The sequence below is a fragment of the Vicugna pacos genome, chromosome 10 (assembly GCF_048564905.1).
Source record: "Vicugna pacos chromosome 10, VicPac4, whole genome shotgun sequence".
Taxonomy (NCBI): domain Eukaryota; kingdom Metazoa; phylum Chordata; class Mammalia; order Artiodactyla; family Camelidae; genus Vicugna; species Vicugna pacos.
In genome coordinates, this window is record NC_132996.1 from 45,480,061 (window position 1) to 45,499,155 (window position 19,095).

Sequence of the window (19,095 nt, forward strand, 5' to 3'; positions counted from 1 at the left end):
ATGGTTACTCTCAAAAATAACCCAAATTTGGTGGCTTAAAACAACAGAAATGCATTCTTACAGTTCTGGAAGCCAGAAAGTTCAAAATCAGTTTCGCTGGGCCAAACCCCAGGTGTTGGCAGGGCCATGCTCCCTCTGGAGGTCTTAGGAAAGAATTTACTTCTTGCCTCGTGGCGTTCTTGTTGACTGTGGATATTCCCTAGCCTGTAGCTCCATCACTCCGATCTCTGCCGCTGTGGTCACACTGCCTTCTCTTCTGTCTGTCTCTGCCTCCCTCTTATAAATAGGATTTTCTTATGGCTTACCCAGTTAGACCAGGACAATCTCTCCATTTCAATTTTGCAAAGTTCTTCACCATAGAAGGTAATAGTCACAGTTTCCTGGGATTAGAACACTGATTATCTTTTTTTTTCCAGAGGAGGTGGGGGGAGGCATTTTCCAGCCTACCTCACTTACTTTCCCTGATACATGTAAATCAACGGTGTCCCCTTTTAAACATTTTACCTTCATCTTTCATGTATTCATTCATTTAACAAGTATTTGTTACTTGCCTTCCACACTGCATTCTGGCATACAATGAGAGCAAACATTACGCAGTCCATGCCCAGAGGATTTTAGAGGCGGCAACCACCAACAGATTTATGCTAATAAAAGTGAAGTTACAATGATGCTGCGTATTAGAAGAAGAGCTGCAGGGAACTGTGCACACACTAAGCAGATGGGTCTGATTTACTGTTGGAAATGAAGAAAGGTATCCCCTTACCAGTAAGGATTTTAGAAGACATGTTAGTATTTGTCTTCCAGGGCACAATAATCACGTACTGAATGAAAATAAAATAAATGTTAAAAGTAGCAAATGCCTCGAGGATTTAGTATCTTGGAAGTAGTTTCTAATGGGCAGTAGTTCTTTCTTATCTAATTTAAGAAAAATAATTTCGATGAAGCCAGGCATTAACCACTGATTTGTCGTTTTCCTAGAAATAATACATAAGTAAGTGTTGTTTGATGGCTTCAGTGGAGCCCTTCTTTGAAACCTTAGAAGGGACTCCTCTTGCCCGAATTCTCATTCAGTTTCACAGTAATCTACTCACTCAACCTTTCCCCCAAGGAAAGAATCACCTTACTTTTGGACCCTCTTTCTTCAGATGATACATTCAATATACCATGAGTCAGGTAATAATCCAGTGGATGTGTGACCGAGGGCACCAGGTAGGAGGAATATTTCTAAAGAAGCAAGGAAGTCACTGAGGATCCAAAAGTCTCGGCTACCATAAGATGAACAACAGAGCAGAACTTTTGTGTTGAGGACAACTTGGGTTCAAATCACACGCCCTTGGAAAGATTAGTTTATTGCACTGAACGGTGGCTTTCTCTTTCTAAAATTCACAGTAGCAGGATCTAATGGTGGAGCGTTTGACAATGCCAACTGCAGGGACAGGAATAGAGTAGGATCTCAGTGACTGCTGTAGTCACTGTGGGTGTGACCCCTGTAGCTTACTGGCACTCTCTGTCCCAGGACAGGTTGATAGCATCTAAATGCACTGTGATTATCTGCTTGATGATCCCAGCCCTTGCACAAGGCAAGCTAGAAGTGCATGGGGATGTTATCATCGGCTTTCAGCCAATGACAGAAGAAAGTTGGACAGAAAAAAATTCCGGTTATTTTCATCTCAGGGAGGACAGTCCTGATACGTGATCTGTACTGTCTCCCAGAGATCCCCAGTGAGATTGAACCTCCGTTGCTCACAGAAACAAACTGCTCAAAAACACAACTTTTATTGGCTTCGCTTTTCCCCATGTCTTACTTGCCTACCAGAGCTTAATAAAATCATTTCCCTCCGAAATGACTTGCGTTCAACTCCGTCTCAGGATTTGCTTCTGGGAGAACACAACTTAAGACAGTGATACTTTTACTAAATACGACACAAGTGGAGACTTCAAAATTGCTTGTGTAATGAGGCCTGTCCTCTTGTTGATAAGGATTCTTTCCTCATCACACGAAGAAACTAGGATAGCATACTGGAAGGTGAGACTGCGTGTGGTATAGACAAGCTATCTGAGTTCCCCTAGACCAATGAGCCACTAACCAACTAACCAACCCACTAGCTGATGGCAGTCACATAGATGGTCCCATGGAAGACTGACAGAAGGACCTTACTGTCTTACTAGACCCTACTGAGCTGAGGCCAGATTACTGATCCACAGAATTGGGAGCAAATAAAATTGTTGTTTTAAGACATTTATTTTGGGGTATGGTATGTTACACAGTAATAGATAACTGATATAAAATTGGTATCAGATGTGGAGAAAAGTTGTAACAAAACTCAAAATATGTGCTTTTGGCTTTAGGACTAGATGACACATGAAGGAGAAATTGTTTCTGAAAAATTGAAAGGCAGCGAGAAAACTGCCAGAGGAATCTGGAAAAAGTCAATGGTTTTGTTCTTCTAAATTCTGTCAATTCAGTCAAACTAGAGAGACAGTATTAATAAAAATATATATGGAAAAAAAAAACTAGATCAGAAGTAACACTTTTTGAATTCTAGTTTGAAATTTGCCACTGTCTCACTCTGTTTTGTGTTTGTTTGTTTTTTGCTTGTTTGTTTTGTGGGGGAGATAATTGGGTTTATCTATTTATTTATTTTTAATTTTTTTTTTCTTTAATGGAGGTACTGGGGATTGAACCTAGGACCTTGTGCATGCTAAGCATGCACTCTACCACTGAGCTATACCCTCCCCCACCACTACCTCAGTTTGTAATCTAAGCCTCAGTTTTCTCACCCATGAAGCAGGAGACTATTCCAGCTGCGTTCCGAATTCCAATGTAATTCTACATCCGAAAGATGGTAATCACTCACTCACTCACTCAGTGGTCCTCTCTGGTAGGTGTGTAGCTAGTACTTCGGTCAAAAGTAAAAATGGAAGTCCAGCAGACAAACTGCATGCTCCATGCTTGCTTTTAAAAATTGCACAGGTAACTGAAAATTTAAAAATATGTAAAGGGCCACAGACTTTTTAAGTTAAGTGCAATGCAGTCCCAATGTGTCCTATACCTGTACTGTCTCACATTTCCTGAGTTACATATTTGCAATTGGTTTACTGTAGTAACTGAACCACTTTATTAAAACTGTACAATCCACTGTACAATCTTAAGTCATTTATCTCTAGCTCTGTGTTCTCTGCAGGAAAATAACAACATTTATGGTATAGGTTTCAGAAGGATGTTGATAATAATAGCAGGAATAACGTCAGCTCTCTTTCATTGAGAATCTCCTACAAGTTAGGCAATGCATTAGGTGTTCACCTACAGCTTCTCATTTAATTACTGATGTCACCCTGTGGGCTTGACTTTGTTATTTTTCTTCTGTAGATGGAAGAACAGGTCGTCTGTATCCAAAGCTTAAGCTTTTCCAATAACATGGCCATATTTTTTTCCCATGATGTGTAATTGTCCTGAAAATAAGTGAATGTTATTCAATCATGATATGTTATCATCATGGTGATGTGTATTATTAGAAAAAAAAGCAAGAATAACAAAAAGATGTTCAAGAGGAGAGGCAAAAGCAACTTGTCCCGAAATAAAGAAGAATGAAGTAGTTGTCTTACCTCATAGGTGCTGGTGATGCCGGACCTGTAGAACACAGGGAGGAAGAGCTCTGATGTGAAGATGACGACAAATGTGTACGCAATGAAGAAGACGGAGAAGGATGCCCCAAAGCGGTAGACGTCGGCGGGGGTGCCCAGGATAGTGACAGCGGACATGAAGCTGGCTGTCAGAGACAGCGCGACGGGGCCAAAGCTCATTTGCCGACCGCCAACCAGAAACTCCCTTGAAGTCGCCTTTTTTCTCTCCTTAATGGCAAAGAACACCCCAATTCCAGAAGAAATGATAAAGAGGGCTGCAAATACGACATAATCCCAAACTGAGAAGGTCTTCACCTCCATGCTGGGAAGTATGGCACCAAAGAGTTGCTTTCAACCAGGTCCCAGGAAGATGCTGTTTCTAAAAGCAAAGCTGAGGACAGCAGATGCTTTGCTGGGAGAAGAGGCTGTGACTCTGTGACGCGAATGATGACCGTGCACCTGTGTAGCCCTTCAGACACCAAGTTGTACTCAGGGAGGATCTCAAAAGTTGACGGCAAAGAGGAATTCGGTACCAAGAGATGAGAACTTGAAATCTGCCCCTGGCCTGGAGCTGCCTGTTCCTTCACTAAAAAGCATATGCCACAGAGAAAGAATTCAGGTGTGTTCTGAAACTAATTACTACTGGAGGTGGAATGGACTCGCCAGATAACACACTCTTTAATCGCCTAGATTTTTTTTTTTAACTTAAGGTTAAACATTACTGGGAAATGGAGAAGCGATACAAGTCTACAACCTCAGCATTTTTAATTAGTGCAGCAGAATCTGTAAAATGCCAGCACAACCCTCCTGGGTGTCTTGCTTCCGAGTAAGGGAGGGTGCAGCATGTGGACCTGCAATTCCCCGAGGCTGTGGGTGTGGAGGAAACGGAGCAAAGAACTAGGAATCAGGAGACCTTTGCTCAAGCTGGCTCAGGCTTAAGTGAGCTGCGGTGTTGTTGACAAGCCATGTAACCTTTCTGAGCTTCATCTGGAACATGGAATAATAACACCTTAGGGGGTTAGGATGAGTCTTTTAGTGTCTCGAGCTTCCTGATTCTCTTTTTTTCTGATCAATAATAAGCTATTATGTGAGCTTACCGTGGAGCACCCCCGAATATATAGTTGATTCTCTCTGGACTCCAGGCCTCAGAAAATGGAGTTATTGCTAATTAATAAATCGTCCGTGGTCTTCAACTTTATCTTCTCTGTCTCGCCTTCATTTTGGCCAGTTCATAACCCCTGTACTCAGAGACTATGGTAAACTTAAGACCAGCACAAATGAGAGAAAGAAGGTAAAAATTTAGTTAGAGATTCTAGACTCTGCTCTTGTTAGACTCTGTCAGTTGTCCTGAAGTGTCCCCAGGAAGACCTGGGGAGACAGTTTCTCTCTGTTGGTCCTGCTTCTCCTCCCTTCTCAGTGGTCTTCCCAAACCCCACCCCTACAAAGCCAGTCTTTTCCACAGGGTCTAGTTCATGCCTGTCTTGCTCTGCGGAGCCTTCCCTGACTCCCGTCCCCTGCTGTCCTCTCTCCCAGCTCCTGCAGGAAGCAGGCTCCCTTGGTACTCTCTCCCATGCGCGTATCCTCACTTATTTTAAAGAATCTCTATGTGTGTCTGGATGCCAGTCAGCTGTTGTAGATGACCAACTCATTGAAGGCAGAGGCACAAAGTTCTGTCCGTAGTGCCCAAAACATAGCTACCTATTGTGGAAAGTAAGGAAATCACCCAAAAAGCAAAAGGGGAAAGCAAAATTACCCATAAGCCCAAGACCAGAAACATTTCCTATCAAACAGAGGAAACTTTAATTTTGCTTCTGACATCTGGGTAGCCACATAAACCTTTGATATTTTGTTAATCTGGGTACTGTCTTCACTCCCTACTTTGCTCCATGGATTTGAATTAGACCACACGAAGCTCTGATGGCTGAAATATGCTTTTAGTTGCAAATAAAAACGTAAAAATTGCCAGGACCTGCCTGTGTCCTGTTGTGGAAATTCCTCCTCTATGTTTACAGAGTTGATATAATCAGTGTTAATGGAAAAGTAAGCCTTTAACATTTTTACCTTAACAGTGGCTTTTCCTTATTTTTATCGTGAGGCATTCTAATTGTGTAACGGATTTTTGGTTGTAATGGTCTCAGCAGAAAATCTGAACTCCAATTTTCAGAGGTTTGACTATGTTATGCTTTAATATTAACACCACCTAAGTGTTAATGTTCAATCCAAGACATGTATACAACTTGTACAAGTCAGGTGAATTTTAATTCAAAACAGTATTATTGTATCAGTGAGGTCCCAAGGTTACATACCAGAAGGTTGTAAGTGAAGAGTTCATGAGTACCGCTGATTTGAATTAACCTTTGTCAAGAAACAGCATTATCTACATGACTTCCATTACTCTTAGATTTCAAAACAGTGGGGAAACAGAGAGACAAATGGTTTGGGATGTGAATGAAACTTCATGCCTCTCACAGTAAAGTATTTCTTGCTTCCAGCATTTTGCTGATTGTCAGGTGCAGCCTCAGTGTGTTAATTTAATTCTCATTTGTTTTCTATTTCTTTACACTTCCTCATTTTGGTAGCATCCAATGTCTCCTAACTCTCCTCCTCTTCTCCATTAAAACTCACTCTATGCAAGGTTCACACTGGTTACAAAGCATAACAACCATTTATTAATAACTTCTCAGGGAAAACAAAAGAATTGACATATTCATTGGCTCATCAATTAGAAAGTACGTCCTTCTATCAGAAGTATTAACGTGGATGAAGAAGAAAGGAAAATATGCTTCTCACACACACACACACACACACTCCCATAACAAGGCCTGTTTAATTACTCTCCTGCCTAACAGGTTGGATTTATAGTTGTGATCATTAACAGTCTCTGTAGTGTAAAATAACCCTGCACTTTGCGTGGAGCATTTATAGTGGAAAAGAGGAAGAGACTTGGAGGACATTGAATGCTACCAACGGGGGGGTGGGGGGAGGAGGGGGAAGGGTAAAGAACTGGAAAGATAAGTCATCAGAGAAAAGACACCGTTGTCACAGTGCAGTTAAGAGCAGCCTGGGCACACCGTGTTTATTTTGGCCTAGGAGAGGAGGGAGGAAAACATACAAGGACGAGACTTGGGCATTTTGAGACTGTACCACCACTAGACTACCTTTCCATGGCTGTTCTTTTGTTTTGTTTTGACTTGACTCAGGAAGGTGGGAAGATCAGAACTGTGCCTTGGAAAAATTAATCCATTCTAATAATTTTACATGATGAATGAACTTTTTAATCCAATGGACATCATCAAGGATGGCTCGAAGAACTCCCCACAGTGTAAATAAGCTGCTTAAATCAGGTAGTGAAAGCAGTCCTTCCCGTAGGGTTCTTCTCTCAATGAGCACACCCATCAAACAAATCCCTGGGAGACAAACTGGTGATGGGGAGCTTCAGTTGAACAGAAATTATTGCTTTTCTTCAAATTGCAAAGGGACTATTGCCATTTCTCCCTTCTGAGGGGAACTGAATAATTCCTACCTGGAGAAAGATAATTCCATATAATTACTTCTGCTTACAGAGATTGATGAAGAAGGGACCACATCCAAGACTCTCATCATGAAAAAGAAAAACTGCAAATCCAAAGTTTCTGCTCCTCCTCTGAGCTGCAAAACACATAACCTGGAGCTCTGTCATAAAGTTCTCTTGGTTGGCTGGTGCTTTTATGAATATAGGTAGGGTAGAGAAGGGGGAAAATACAACAACTCTGTTTGCAAATTAATGGGGACTATTTTTTTCTTTGATCCTGGGGAATGATGTTGGAGACTTGGCATAAGAGTGAAGGCAGGGAAATGGTACATGAATCTGGATGAGGGCAGGGACATTTCTCAAAATCAGTGAAAATGTCTCAAATGAGGGGGAGCCAAAGGGATTTTAACAATAACAATATTAATATAATTTTTTGTAGCTTTATTGAGATATAAGTGACATACAACAATGTGTAAGTTTAAGAGGTACAACATAATTTGATACACTATATACTGCAAAGTGGTTACTGCAGTAGGGTTAGTTAACATCTCCATCACTTTACATAATTACCTTTCTGGGAGGAGGTGGGTGAGAATATTTAAGATTTACTCTCTTAGTAACTTTCCAGTATACAATATTGTTAACTACATTCACCCTGCTATACATTAGATTCTCAAATAAATGTTAAATTGTAGTCATATTGTTTAAAGTGTAGTTTCCTTCTTTTCCCCTAACCTTTAGTGGAAACTTGCTTTATCACTGGTATTCTACTGTTTTATCATTTAATTAAGGCGAAAGAGTTTGTGTTTATCTTTGAGCTCAAAAGTGGGGTGATGATAGAATACTGATGAAGAAAGTAAAACACAGAGTAGATTGAGCACCAAGAAGAAACAAAAATTAGGGAAAGTTCCCCTGAGATTTTTATGACCTTTGAGGTCGAAATAGGGAAGACCACGTGGTACTCTGTTCTATCAAAGTCAGGATATTGAGCTATCTTTCTTGTCTTTTTTTGCCCCTCCCTCCTCATTTCTCTTTCTTTCTTTCTCTCTTTTCTTCTCTCTCTTTCTTTCTTTCTTTCTCTCTTTTCTTTCTTCCTTCTTTTCTTTCTTCCTTCCTTCCTTTTCTTTCTTTCTTTCTTTCTTTCTTTCTTTCTTTCTTTCTTTCTTTCTTTCTTTCTTTCTTTCTTTCTTTCTTTCTATCTTTCTTTCTTTCTTTCATTCTTTCTCTCTTTCCTCTCTCTCTTTCTCCCTTTCTCTTCCTGCCTTCCTTTCTCTTAAATAATAAAGGGAAGAGTGATCCAAGAAGGCTAGAAGATTTAGGACACCCAGGAGTTGACATTTGAATTTCTTTCACATACCCTCACTAGAAAAACGTTTGTTCCCCAAAGCCTGGTGTGATACAGTGAAAAACATCCTTTATCTGCAACCAGAGACCAAGTCTCTCTCTCCAGCCTCTCACTAAACCATCTTATGATTGGACACATTACTAATTTCTCTGGTTCTTAGCTACCACACTTGTAAAAATGATGGTACGTCACATTAATAATTAGATAAGTAGACTAACTTCAGTAACTGAATTATCTTTTCAAGTCTGTTCAAATGTCACCTTCCTTGACCAACCCATCTATTTGAACTGGAAACAACCACCTGCCAAATCTCCCCTCTCCATTCTCTTCATTCTCCATAAAGCCTTGTCTCTTACTAATCTACCATACAAGATTTTAAATGTTAACATCCCCCACTAGACTATGAGCTCCCTAAAAGGCTTTGTCTGCTTTGCTCCCTGAGCTATTATTAGTACAAGAGGTTTATGTCTCATTGTAGACACTCAAAAAGTTAATCTAACTTGTATGAACTCTAGGGGGTTCCTTCACTTTTATAATCTATGCTTAAATCGTGTTTTAATGGGAAAAATAGAAACTAAAAGAAAATTTTCCAAGATTTTTTAAAAAGTTGAATTATTTATTGACCTCAAAACACATTTTCCCATCTAAATAAAAACTGAAATTTATATTCCACACTATCAGATTCTCAGAATTCACTATAGCTAAATCTGACAGCAGTTAAAACTTTATTATTCACTCATTCTACACATGCACTTAGCAAACTTGAAAAGACGGCGACTCACAACTTTAAGAGGCAAATTTCAGAGTCCAGCAGAGAACACTATTTAATATTAAAACAGACTAATGGCACCAGACGTCTACAGTAAACAAGTAAAACATTTAAAGGGAATATCTAGTTGGGAGGGTAATTAAGCATGAGGATCAAGGTCCTTTGCTAAATATCCTAGGTACCAAGCAACTCCTCCATTGTAGAAAGGGAAAGGCAAAAGCCATCAGCATAATCCAGACTAGTTTGATTCTGTTAAATAAGCATAAAAAGGAAGAACTTCCTGTTTGGTTCAGGCTTCTAGGCATTGAAAGAGAGCTTTTGAATAAACTCCGAAAGGGGACAGAATCTACTATGCATCTGACACTTTTATATGTCATATATCATTTTGGTCCCTATACAGCTATAAAATATATTAAAATGAATGTCAACAGTTTGATTTTACACATTAAAAAAATACCCGCAGAAGTGCTTTGTCCATGGTCAAGATCAAGTTCACACAGTCGCTAAGTGGTCATTTTAGACTCAAGTTTGATCCTGGGTGACTCCAAAATCTATGCTCTTTGTACTGAATATCTCTTACAATTTCAGCTTACTCACTTTCCCATCTTTGATGGGGAGACTTTTCAAAAGCCATAGAGAAAAATCTGGATTTATGTATCCTGTCAACCTGAACACTGAAAGTCAACACATCTCCAAAGAAATAGAACAGTGATAATCAAAGCCCCTTGTGTCATTCCTGGGATATTGTCACATCCTCAAGTATTTTATAAATTAACAAATAACATTTCAAATTAAATTCGAGCAAGATTTAATGTTGATTGATTTTCATTACTCAGATTCTTTGGAAATGCAGTCTAACATACAGTAGGGTTGGCAAGCCCAGAGGCAATTACATCAGTTACCATGGAAATTCTTTAGTTCCTCATTGCCTATCAATTCCAGTGTTCCTCATGCCACTCCTGACATCACTAGGCACCACTATGAATGAATGACTTTTGCATATTTCCTGAACAAAATTAACTGAATATTTGTCATCACTAGGAATATACAAATAAATGTGTCCAAGCCTCAAAGGTAACATCAAAAGAAAACTTTGCAAAATACATAGTACCATGGGGAATCCAACATACAGTGACGTGTTGGAAGCCGTGATTTGGGTGATTATGTTCTTGAACAATTTAGTGACAAATAAAAGATCCTGTTGCCCTCCTTTGTAAGAAATCAAGACGGTAACGAAAGAGGTCCATCCCACTGGTCCCAGGTCATTCACTCTCCTTTGAGTCTCTCAGTGATATTTTGTGCATGTCTTTTGGCATTCTATTCTGAGAAATAATTTTTAGAAATTCTATTCTAATTCTATACCTTCAAATTTACTCTAAGTCGTGATTACATTGCTTGGTAAGTTGCCCGGTCCTGGATGGTGTTTTATTTTGTTTCACGGCCCATGGCAAAATCCTCATAAAAAGAATTCCCCTTTGGATTCAGTTTTTCAGTTTTCTAAAATTTCAATTTCTAGAAATTGTTTAAATTAATGAGAAAGTCTTCTTAAATTAAAAGTGAAAAAGAACTGAATTCAGATCTCCTCTCAGTCATCTATCAATCTTATGACTTTGGGAAAGTTGCTTCATGACTTTTGTTCTTCATCATGCAACTCAGGGTAATACCTAAGTCACACAGGGGAATAAGGTGGTGCAATTTGCCAACATAGCTTTCTGTAGGAGGTCAATGGAAATAGCCATATATGTCCCATATAAAGATTTTTAGTGGTCCTCGTTTGCTGGGGGCTTTGAATTTATTTTATTTCTTTTTTTTTAAATTGACACTTGCTCTTGGTGGCCCTGCTTATCATTTGGGGGTGAATTTAATAGCCAAGTGATTGACACATACTTAAGTGTGTCAAGTAAAACTGTATAAGTGAAAGTCTTTATTATTAATAATGAAAACTGGAGGATTTGAGTCACACCTAGGCTCAAATTTTTGCTCAGTCATTTTAAAGTTTTATCACCTTAAAATGTTATTTCATTTCTTTGATACTCAATTGCTCATCTTTAAATAGAAATGAGACCCTTTTCACTGGATTGCTGTATTAAAGACGTGTGTCATCTACCTTACACAGAGTTGGGCGTATCATAGGAACTTCAGTAATGATGTCTATCATTATCACCATGATTGACAGCTGTCACATTTCAGCATTTGCACCAGGAACTTTTAATACTTTACTGAGAAGAACAAAGTCTAGTAAGATAACACAGGAACTACCATATTATCACTTGTAAATATTTATTTCCCAGTCCAGGGTGACAAAAGTCATATTTCTGATTTGAGTTTCCCTTCCCGTGGTTTTTGCTCTATTCTTTGTCTTTAATGCCTAGATTATGGAAATTTTCTCAATTTCATTGCACTGATGATATCCATCATTTTGTACTTTTATAACACTTTTTTTTCCTTTCCTTTTAAATGAGCCCTTTGTATCTTGGGATGGGAATCTCCTTATGAATATGCTAACAATTTTGGTTCAGCTGCAATCTGTCAGGCAAGCCTGCAGCTGACTTTGTTTTGTAATGCTGCAGGTATTGGCAGCCATTATGCTTCTAAGTAATTTCTTGCCATGTTTATGCTCTAGAAAAGAAACTATATGGTCCATTTTGCAAATGTTTTAAGCTTTCCCAAATCAATGTTGTTTCACTCGCCACATGAAACAAAAATCTTATGCGATATCATAACAACTAGAACTTGGGGAACAATGTATATAAGAAAGCACATTTGCAAGTGATCTTACTCTGCACTGTATTTTAAAATACTAGAGGATTAAAAAGAAAGGTTTATGGAAAAACATTTAAAATACCAGTGAGTCCATGGTATAAACATGGGTTGAAGAAACTAATTTCCACTTACTTCTTTTTTAATTGAAGTATAGTGTTTTGTTAGTTTCAGATGTACAGCAAAGTGATTCAGTGATATATATATATATATATATATATATATATTCAATTTAGCCAATCCTAAAATCTTCTCAAGACAAATTTTGAACATCCCACTAGAATAAATTTTCTTTCTGATGTATGTTTTTTAGTTTAGAAGTTCTATATTCTACAAGATTTGAGTCAATGAGGTTGGATATCCTATTTTTTTTAATTCAAAAAACGCAATAAATCTGTTCTTTGAAAATCTATATAAAGTACAACTTGCTTTTAGCATGATTATTTTCCTAAATAAAAAGCAAAGAACTTACTTATTTTATGTTAATTATGGGCACAAAGCAAAAGGTTTTCTTTTAAAAAAAATTAAAAGTGCAGTCATGTAGGGCTGTGGTTAGTTAAACATACTGAGTTATCTATCTAGCATTTGTGGCTTGTTGGAAGGGTGGTATTAACTGTTTAACATGTAATGGTGTACTTTAACTCATACGGCTCATTGTCTTCTCATTACTTTGGGGAAGGGAGGGTCTCTGCTGGCACTGCGTAATTTGCTTACCTGCTGAATTAGCAGTTTGCTTGTGCCATAATCATTATTGGTATGTGCGACTTAGCGCAGGCTTCAAGTGCTGGCTGTTAATTTGAGTTCAAACAATAACAAATTGTATTTTTCCAACATTATAAAAAATACATATATTCTTTTTCAGATTCTTTTCCATTATAGGTTATTACAAGATACTAAATATAGTTCCCTGTGCTACACAGTAGGAAACAGTGACCCAAGTCCAGGAAGTGCAGAGTCCTATACATGTATAACCCTAAGAGGAACACACCAAGACACATTGTAATTAAAATGACAAAAATTAAAGATAAAAAGAATTTTAAAAGCAACAAGGGGAAAGCGACAAATAACATACAAAGGAACTCCCATAAACTCTGCAGGTCAGAAGGCAGTGGCACAATGTATTTAAAGTGATGAAAGGAAGAAACCTACAGCCAAGAATACCCTCCCCAGTAAGTTTCTTGTTCAGATTTGAGGGAGAACTTAAAGCCTTTACAGGCAAGCAGAAGCTAAAAGAATTCAGCACCACCAAACCAGCTTTACAACAAATGCTAAAGAAACTTCTCTAGTGGAAAAGAAAAGGTCACAACTGGAAACAAGAAAATTACAAAATGGGAAAGCTCACCAGTAAAGGCAAACATACAGTAAAGGCAGGAAGCCATCCACACACAAACCAGGACGGAAGTGAAAAGACGAAAGTAGGAAAATCATCTGTATCCACAATAAGCAGTTAAGGGCTACACAGAAGAGTAAGATGTAAAATACAATGGTAAAAACAGTAATTGTGAGGGAGGAGAGTACAAATGCAGGGTATTCAAAATGCATTTGAAATTAAGAGACCAGCAACTTAAAGCAGATACATGTATGGGGAGTGTTATACAAAAACCTCAAGGTCACCACAGACCAAAAAATCTGTAATAGACATACACACAAAAAAGAAAAGGAATCCAAACATAACACTAAAGACAGTCACCAAATCACAAGAGAAGAGAACAAAAGAAAAAAAGGGGAAAAAAAAGACCTAAAAAAGCAAATCCACAATGAACAAAATGGCAACAAGAACATGCTTACTGATAATTACCTTAAATGTAAATGGACTCAGGGCTCCAACCCAAAGACACAGGCTATACTGAAAAAATGGTATGTCTGCTGACTACAAGAGACTCACTTCAGACCTAGAGACACATACAGCTGAAAGTGAAGGGATCGAAAGAGGTAGTCCATGTAAGTGGAAATCAAAAGAAAGCTGGAGTCTCGACACTTTTATCAGACAAAACAGACTTCAAAATAAAGACTGTTGCAAGAGACAAAGGAGGACACTACATAATGATCAAGGGATTAATCCAGTTTTTAAAAAATGTATCTGTGTATGGGAATGCCTATACAGATGAGAATGTAATGAGTTTACCTACTATATTTCAAGTTCGAAATCTCACTTCTTGTCCCTGCCAAGTATCTTTTCAAATTTTAGGCTTTGCTTGAGGTCTGTAAGGTCTGCCTGGAATAGCTGAGGTTTTACTAATGGGAAAGCCTGGGTTAGAAGCAAAAATTATCAATTGCAAAAGATAATACTGCAAGCCAAATAAATGCACAATTTTTATTTTTAAGAATTTACTATCAGTATAAATGAAGACTACTGCATATAGAATCCCTGAGGAAGACGGGTTGGGAATGAGTGGGAAGGGCATAATTAATCCTAGGATGCTGAGGATGTCACCAGGTGAGCTATTTCAATATTTTTAAAAACACTGGATCAAAGCAATTTGGGGTTTAAAGTGAAAGGAACTGAGTTTGAGCCCAGTTCTACTGCTAAACTGCCATGTGACCTGGAGCAAAACAAATAAACAAACAAATTTTTAAAAATCCTTTGTTAAAATAAAGATACCACTTGCCTCAAAAGGCTGTTTTGAGGTTTCCATATGATCATGCATGATGAACTGTAAAAGCATTACACAAGGAGACTGGCATATTCAGTCAGGCGGAGGCAGGGGGAAAATAGAATCTTAAGCTTAGACATAAGTGGAACTGAATTGCATTTTTGTTCTTTTATTTACTGACTATGCAACTTAGTCTGATTACTTAATCTGATGGAGTTTTCTCTCAGGTAAAGCAGGAATACCTTGTAGAACAGTAATAAACAACACAAGAGATCATGTAAATCAGTGCTCAGGACCGTGCCTAGCACATATTGGTTTGTTTATTTGTTTGTTTGTTTGTTTTTAGGTCAAAGGCATCTTTGTTTCTTTTTTAACTGAAGTACAGTCAGTTACAATATGTCAATCTCCAGCGTACAGCACAATGTCCCTGTCTTACATATAGATACATATATTTGTTTTCACATTTTTTCCATTAAAGGTTATTACAAGATATTGAGCATAATTTCCTGTGCTACAAAAAAAAAAACTTTTTAAAATCTGTTTTTATATATAGTGGCTAACGTTTGTAAATCTCAAACTCCCAAATTTATCCCCTCATCTACAAAACAGAAACAGACTCACATTAGTTTTTATATATACATTAGTTGCTTTTTTTTTTTTTTTTTTTACTGTGATGGTATTAATACAGGAAACAATTTAGTAAAACAAGCGTTTGTTGCGTGGAAGGGGGTCAAAGCTTAGCGCTGAGGAAGCATGCAAGGGCAACTGGAATCTGGTCCATACTCCCAAAATAGCTATTATCTAGCGGGGTATGAGGATGGAAAGATTAGAGGGACGTCTGTAACTAAAGACGTGACATAATTCACGATTCTTCATCTTATTCGGGGATACTGGCAAGGAGGAGGGGTGCGCTGCGACCCCGGAGCAGGGATTGCTGCTCCAGGCAAACCAAATACAATGCCGCCCTCTCTGCAGGGGACATGGCAGGCCCAGGAAAGGGAGAATAAATTCAGCTGACTTTCCGCAGTTGCCTCAGGCCAACTTTTAGGCCAGTGATTAGTACTTTGTTTCTGATCATTCTGATCACAGGAGGTTCCGGAATGTTCTGGTTTCCAGCCTCCGCATTCTGGCAATGTCCCCGCTGGATAAATGCTTGAGATTGAGAAGGGCCCCTTCCTCCAAGAGCTTGTGAAAAAACACCGTCCAGCGTCGGACGCCCACCCCCATGCAGGAAAAGCTTCCTACTGCAGCTGACATGCTTTGATGCCCTGGTTTCTGCCACTAAGCTTCAGTTCTTATGTATTTATTTTTAGTCACAAAAGAATGAAATTGTCTCTACTGCGCATGGGATTAAAGTCAACTTTATTGTCAAAGGGGAACAAACAGAGAGCCAGGAGAACTCACAGCACCGCTAGTAAGAACATTTATGTTTGATTTTTGCCTTTGTGTTAACTCTAGAAGCTTCTGTACAATTTATGCACAAGAAGCAACTGACACTGTTCCTACAGTGCCGAGAGGAGCAATTCTAGTTTTAGGGCGTGTGGCTCTCTCTGCCCATTTATTTATATACTTGATATTCTCTTTCCCTGCAAGAGGTCTTATACTTGATTGATGAGTTCTGGTTTTAAGTGACCACTTGAACTTGCAAATCTGAAATAAAATACGCGCGTGCGCGCGCGCACACACACACACACACACACACACACACTTACAAAGGGAAGAGGCTTTTAAAAACCAATGAGTGACCTTATCAGGCAGAAGGAAATTTTTTAAGAAGACAGGTTATCATGGTGGGCGGATCATAACTTCGGTCAAATCTGGATTCTTTCCCAAGTTCTGCCCTACACTACAGGTTTGAGGAAAGCTCTGAAAGCTGTGAGACTCAGTTTCCTCAGCCATGAAATGGGACTAACGCTATGAAGGGTGGTTGTGAGGATTAAATAAGACAATTCTTGTAATGTAGTTAAGATGATCAATATAGTATCAAACCTATAGGTGAGGTTCAATAAATGGTCATACTCCTGAGGATATGAAGTTTATAAGTACACAGTTTATAAGAAAATACAACTTCATTAACATTTTTTTTTAAACTTTTACTTAGAAATTTGCACACAACCAAGACTATTTTCCCTTCAGTTAAAGATTTCTTTTTGGACTTTGGCTTTTGTTAATAATTGTTTTTCTCTGGTAATAAGATGTTGCTGCCTCGCTATACCAAAGGTCACAGATCACAACTGTAAGATGTAAATTTAGCTGAAGTTCTATGACTTTATGAATTGTAAAGTTTCATTGCAGGGATAGTCATTGAGCATGAAGGGAAAAATGGTATTACTTGTTAGGACAGAAAAAAGACATTCTCAATAATTTCTAGGATCTAGAATTTCTCTTAGGGACTTGATATTCTACCATCTGAATTATCTTGGATGAAACCTTTCTATAAGTTGATCTCACATCCCATCTTTCCAGAGAATCAAAGACCCACTGAGGGGGCATACCATGCAATCTAGAATAATTGCTAGTATAGTGGGGAAACCAAGTGGAAGCCTCATTGCATCCCACGCCTGGCAAAAATAGTCAGTTTAAAGCTATATCACATCCCAGAGGAGATGACAGAGAGATTAAAACATTACAAGATTTTTTGAAAAGCAGGAGTGGGAGTGATTCTCGTAGTTCTATTTCATTTGCTAGTCTGGGTTCCTGTAAAAACCAGATGGATCATGGGGAATGGTGTAGACTGTCACAAGTTCAACCAAGGAGTAGCCACGATCAGAGTTATCATGGAAAACAAGCCATTTTTGCTACAGTAGATTGATGTAGAATGACTCTGAGTACATGGTATGCGGCCACTAATGTGGTGGATGTATTCCTTGCAATCCCATCACAACTGAGAATTAGAAACAGTTGACACTCACAATAAATAGATGACAATATATTTACGATTTTTACCCCAGAGTTATGTTAACTCCCTTTGCTCTGTCATAATACAGTAAAGAGATTCAGGCTGTTCTGACATCCTGCAGAATATGGCACTGCTCTAGTATAGAACTGGTATCATATTGATTGGCCAGAACAAGCAGGTGAGTGACATGCAAAAAAGCCTTTAAGACGTAAGTTCTGGTGAGGCACATAGAGAGACTCAGAATATTCAGAGACCTGCCACTTTAGTGAAACATTTTTGGTATCCAGAGGTCAGAGGTGTGACAGTCCCTTAAAGGAAAAGGCAAATTGTGAAACTTGCATCCTTCTCTACAAAAATAAATCTGATCTACAAAGGAATCTAATTCCTGAAAGTCTCTTTTTTTCTGGAGGTAACCAATTTCACAACCAGGAATGCTCCTCTGGCCTCTGTGTATGTCATGCCACGAAAGAATGTCATTGTTGATAGGGAACCAGAGAAAGAAAGAGTTCTGCAGCAGATCTAAGTGGCAGTGTAAGAGGGCCTGCTACTTGGATCACATGATATGGCAGAATCTACAGTACTGAGGATGTCATTGCTGGAAAAAGATGTCCTGAAGAATCTGTGTCAGAACCCTGTAGGAGAATCAACGGGTAGATGACTGGCTTCTGGACTCTGGTAGAGACAGAAAGGGTGGCCACAGAAACAAAGTGACCATATTTTTGGAACTTCCCATCGTGAACTGGATCTTGTTGGACTGACCAAGTCATCAAGCCAGGCAGTAGTTCCAGCTGAAATCCTTCATAAGACAGAGCTTTTTTATTCAGGACTCAGCGTGAGCAGAAACAAGTTTGGTTTAAGAATCAGTCAACTTGGTACATAAGTGGAATTAAAAATGGGGAGTGGCTGCAACACAGCCTTGCTCAGGATGGCCTCTGGAATAGCCTTGTTGCTCAAGCAGGTCAATACGCCACTTGGTGGCAAGTTATTTAGGGCCCCGTCCAACTTGGAAAGGCTGGTGATTCATTCTCAGAGATGGACATTTAATCCAAGCGTGGGTTTCCTTCCTGTCTACAGACCTCAGACAGCATCATCCAAAAGAGGAATACGGCTTTCTCTTCTTGATTTGCACACACACATTAACTTCCACCAGGGCTTTTAATGTGGAGCAGACTTTACTGAAGCTTTGGAGAAGATGAAGGTGGGAGGGCCGTTTACACCACCGCATGCAAACAACTTGAAACTGAGTATCATCCATCACTGTTCTTAAAAGGGTTTTGTTTTATTTTGTTGTATTTTGTTGCCATTTTACATGGTTAGTCATCTCTTCTCTTTTCTTTCCTCCTCTCTCTTTTTTTCCTAAGGAACAAAAACCATCAACAAACTAAAATTTCTCCCATTTCCTTCTTCAGAGTAATCCGGGTCTGTACAGTTTCTACCCACTAACTCAGTTCTGGGCCTCCTTTGATCAATTTATAAAAATGTAAAGAAAACTTTGAACAAAGACTGTAAGAGCCCAGTCCTAGTCTGGTATGGACCAGGTGTTTGATCTTCCAGGTAAAGATACAATAAAGTCCATGTTGATGATGCTGTAAA

At 38.8% G+C, this 19,095-nt stretch overlaps 1 protein-coding gene across 1 annotated transcript in view; it reads right to left on the reverse strand.

Moving 5' to 3' along the window:
- Positions 1 to 3,945, reverse strand: part of SLC5A12 (solute carrier family 5 member 12) — a 38,624-nt gene extending 34,679 nt beyond the window's left edge. Inside the window, exon 1 of the mRNA XM_006198360.4 lies at positions 3,607 to 3,945. Within this exon, the coding sequence (XP_006198422.1) occupies positions 3,607 to 3,945 (339 nt within the window). The remainder of the gene's footprint in view (positions 1 to 3,606) is intronic.
- Positions 3,946 to 19,095: the final 15,150 nt, after the last annotated feature.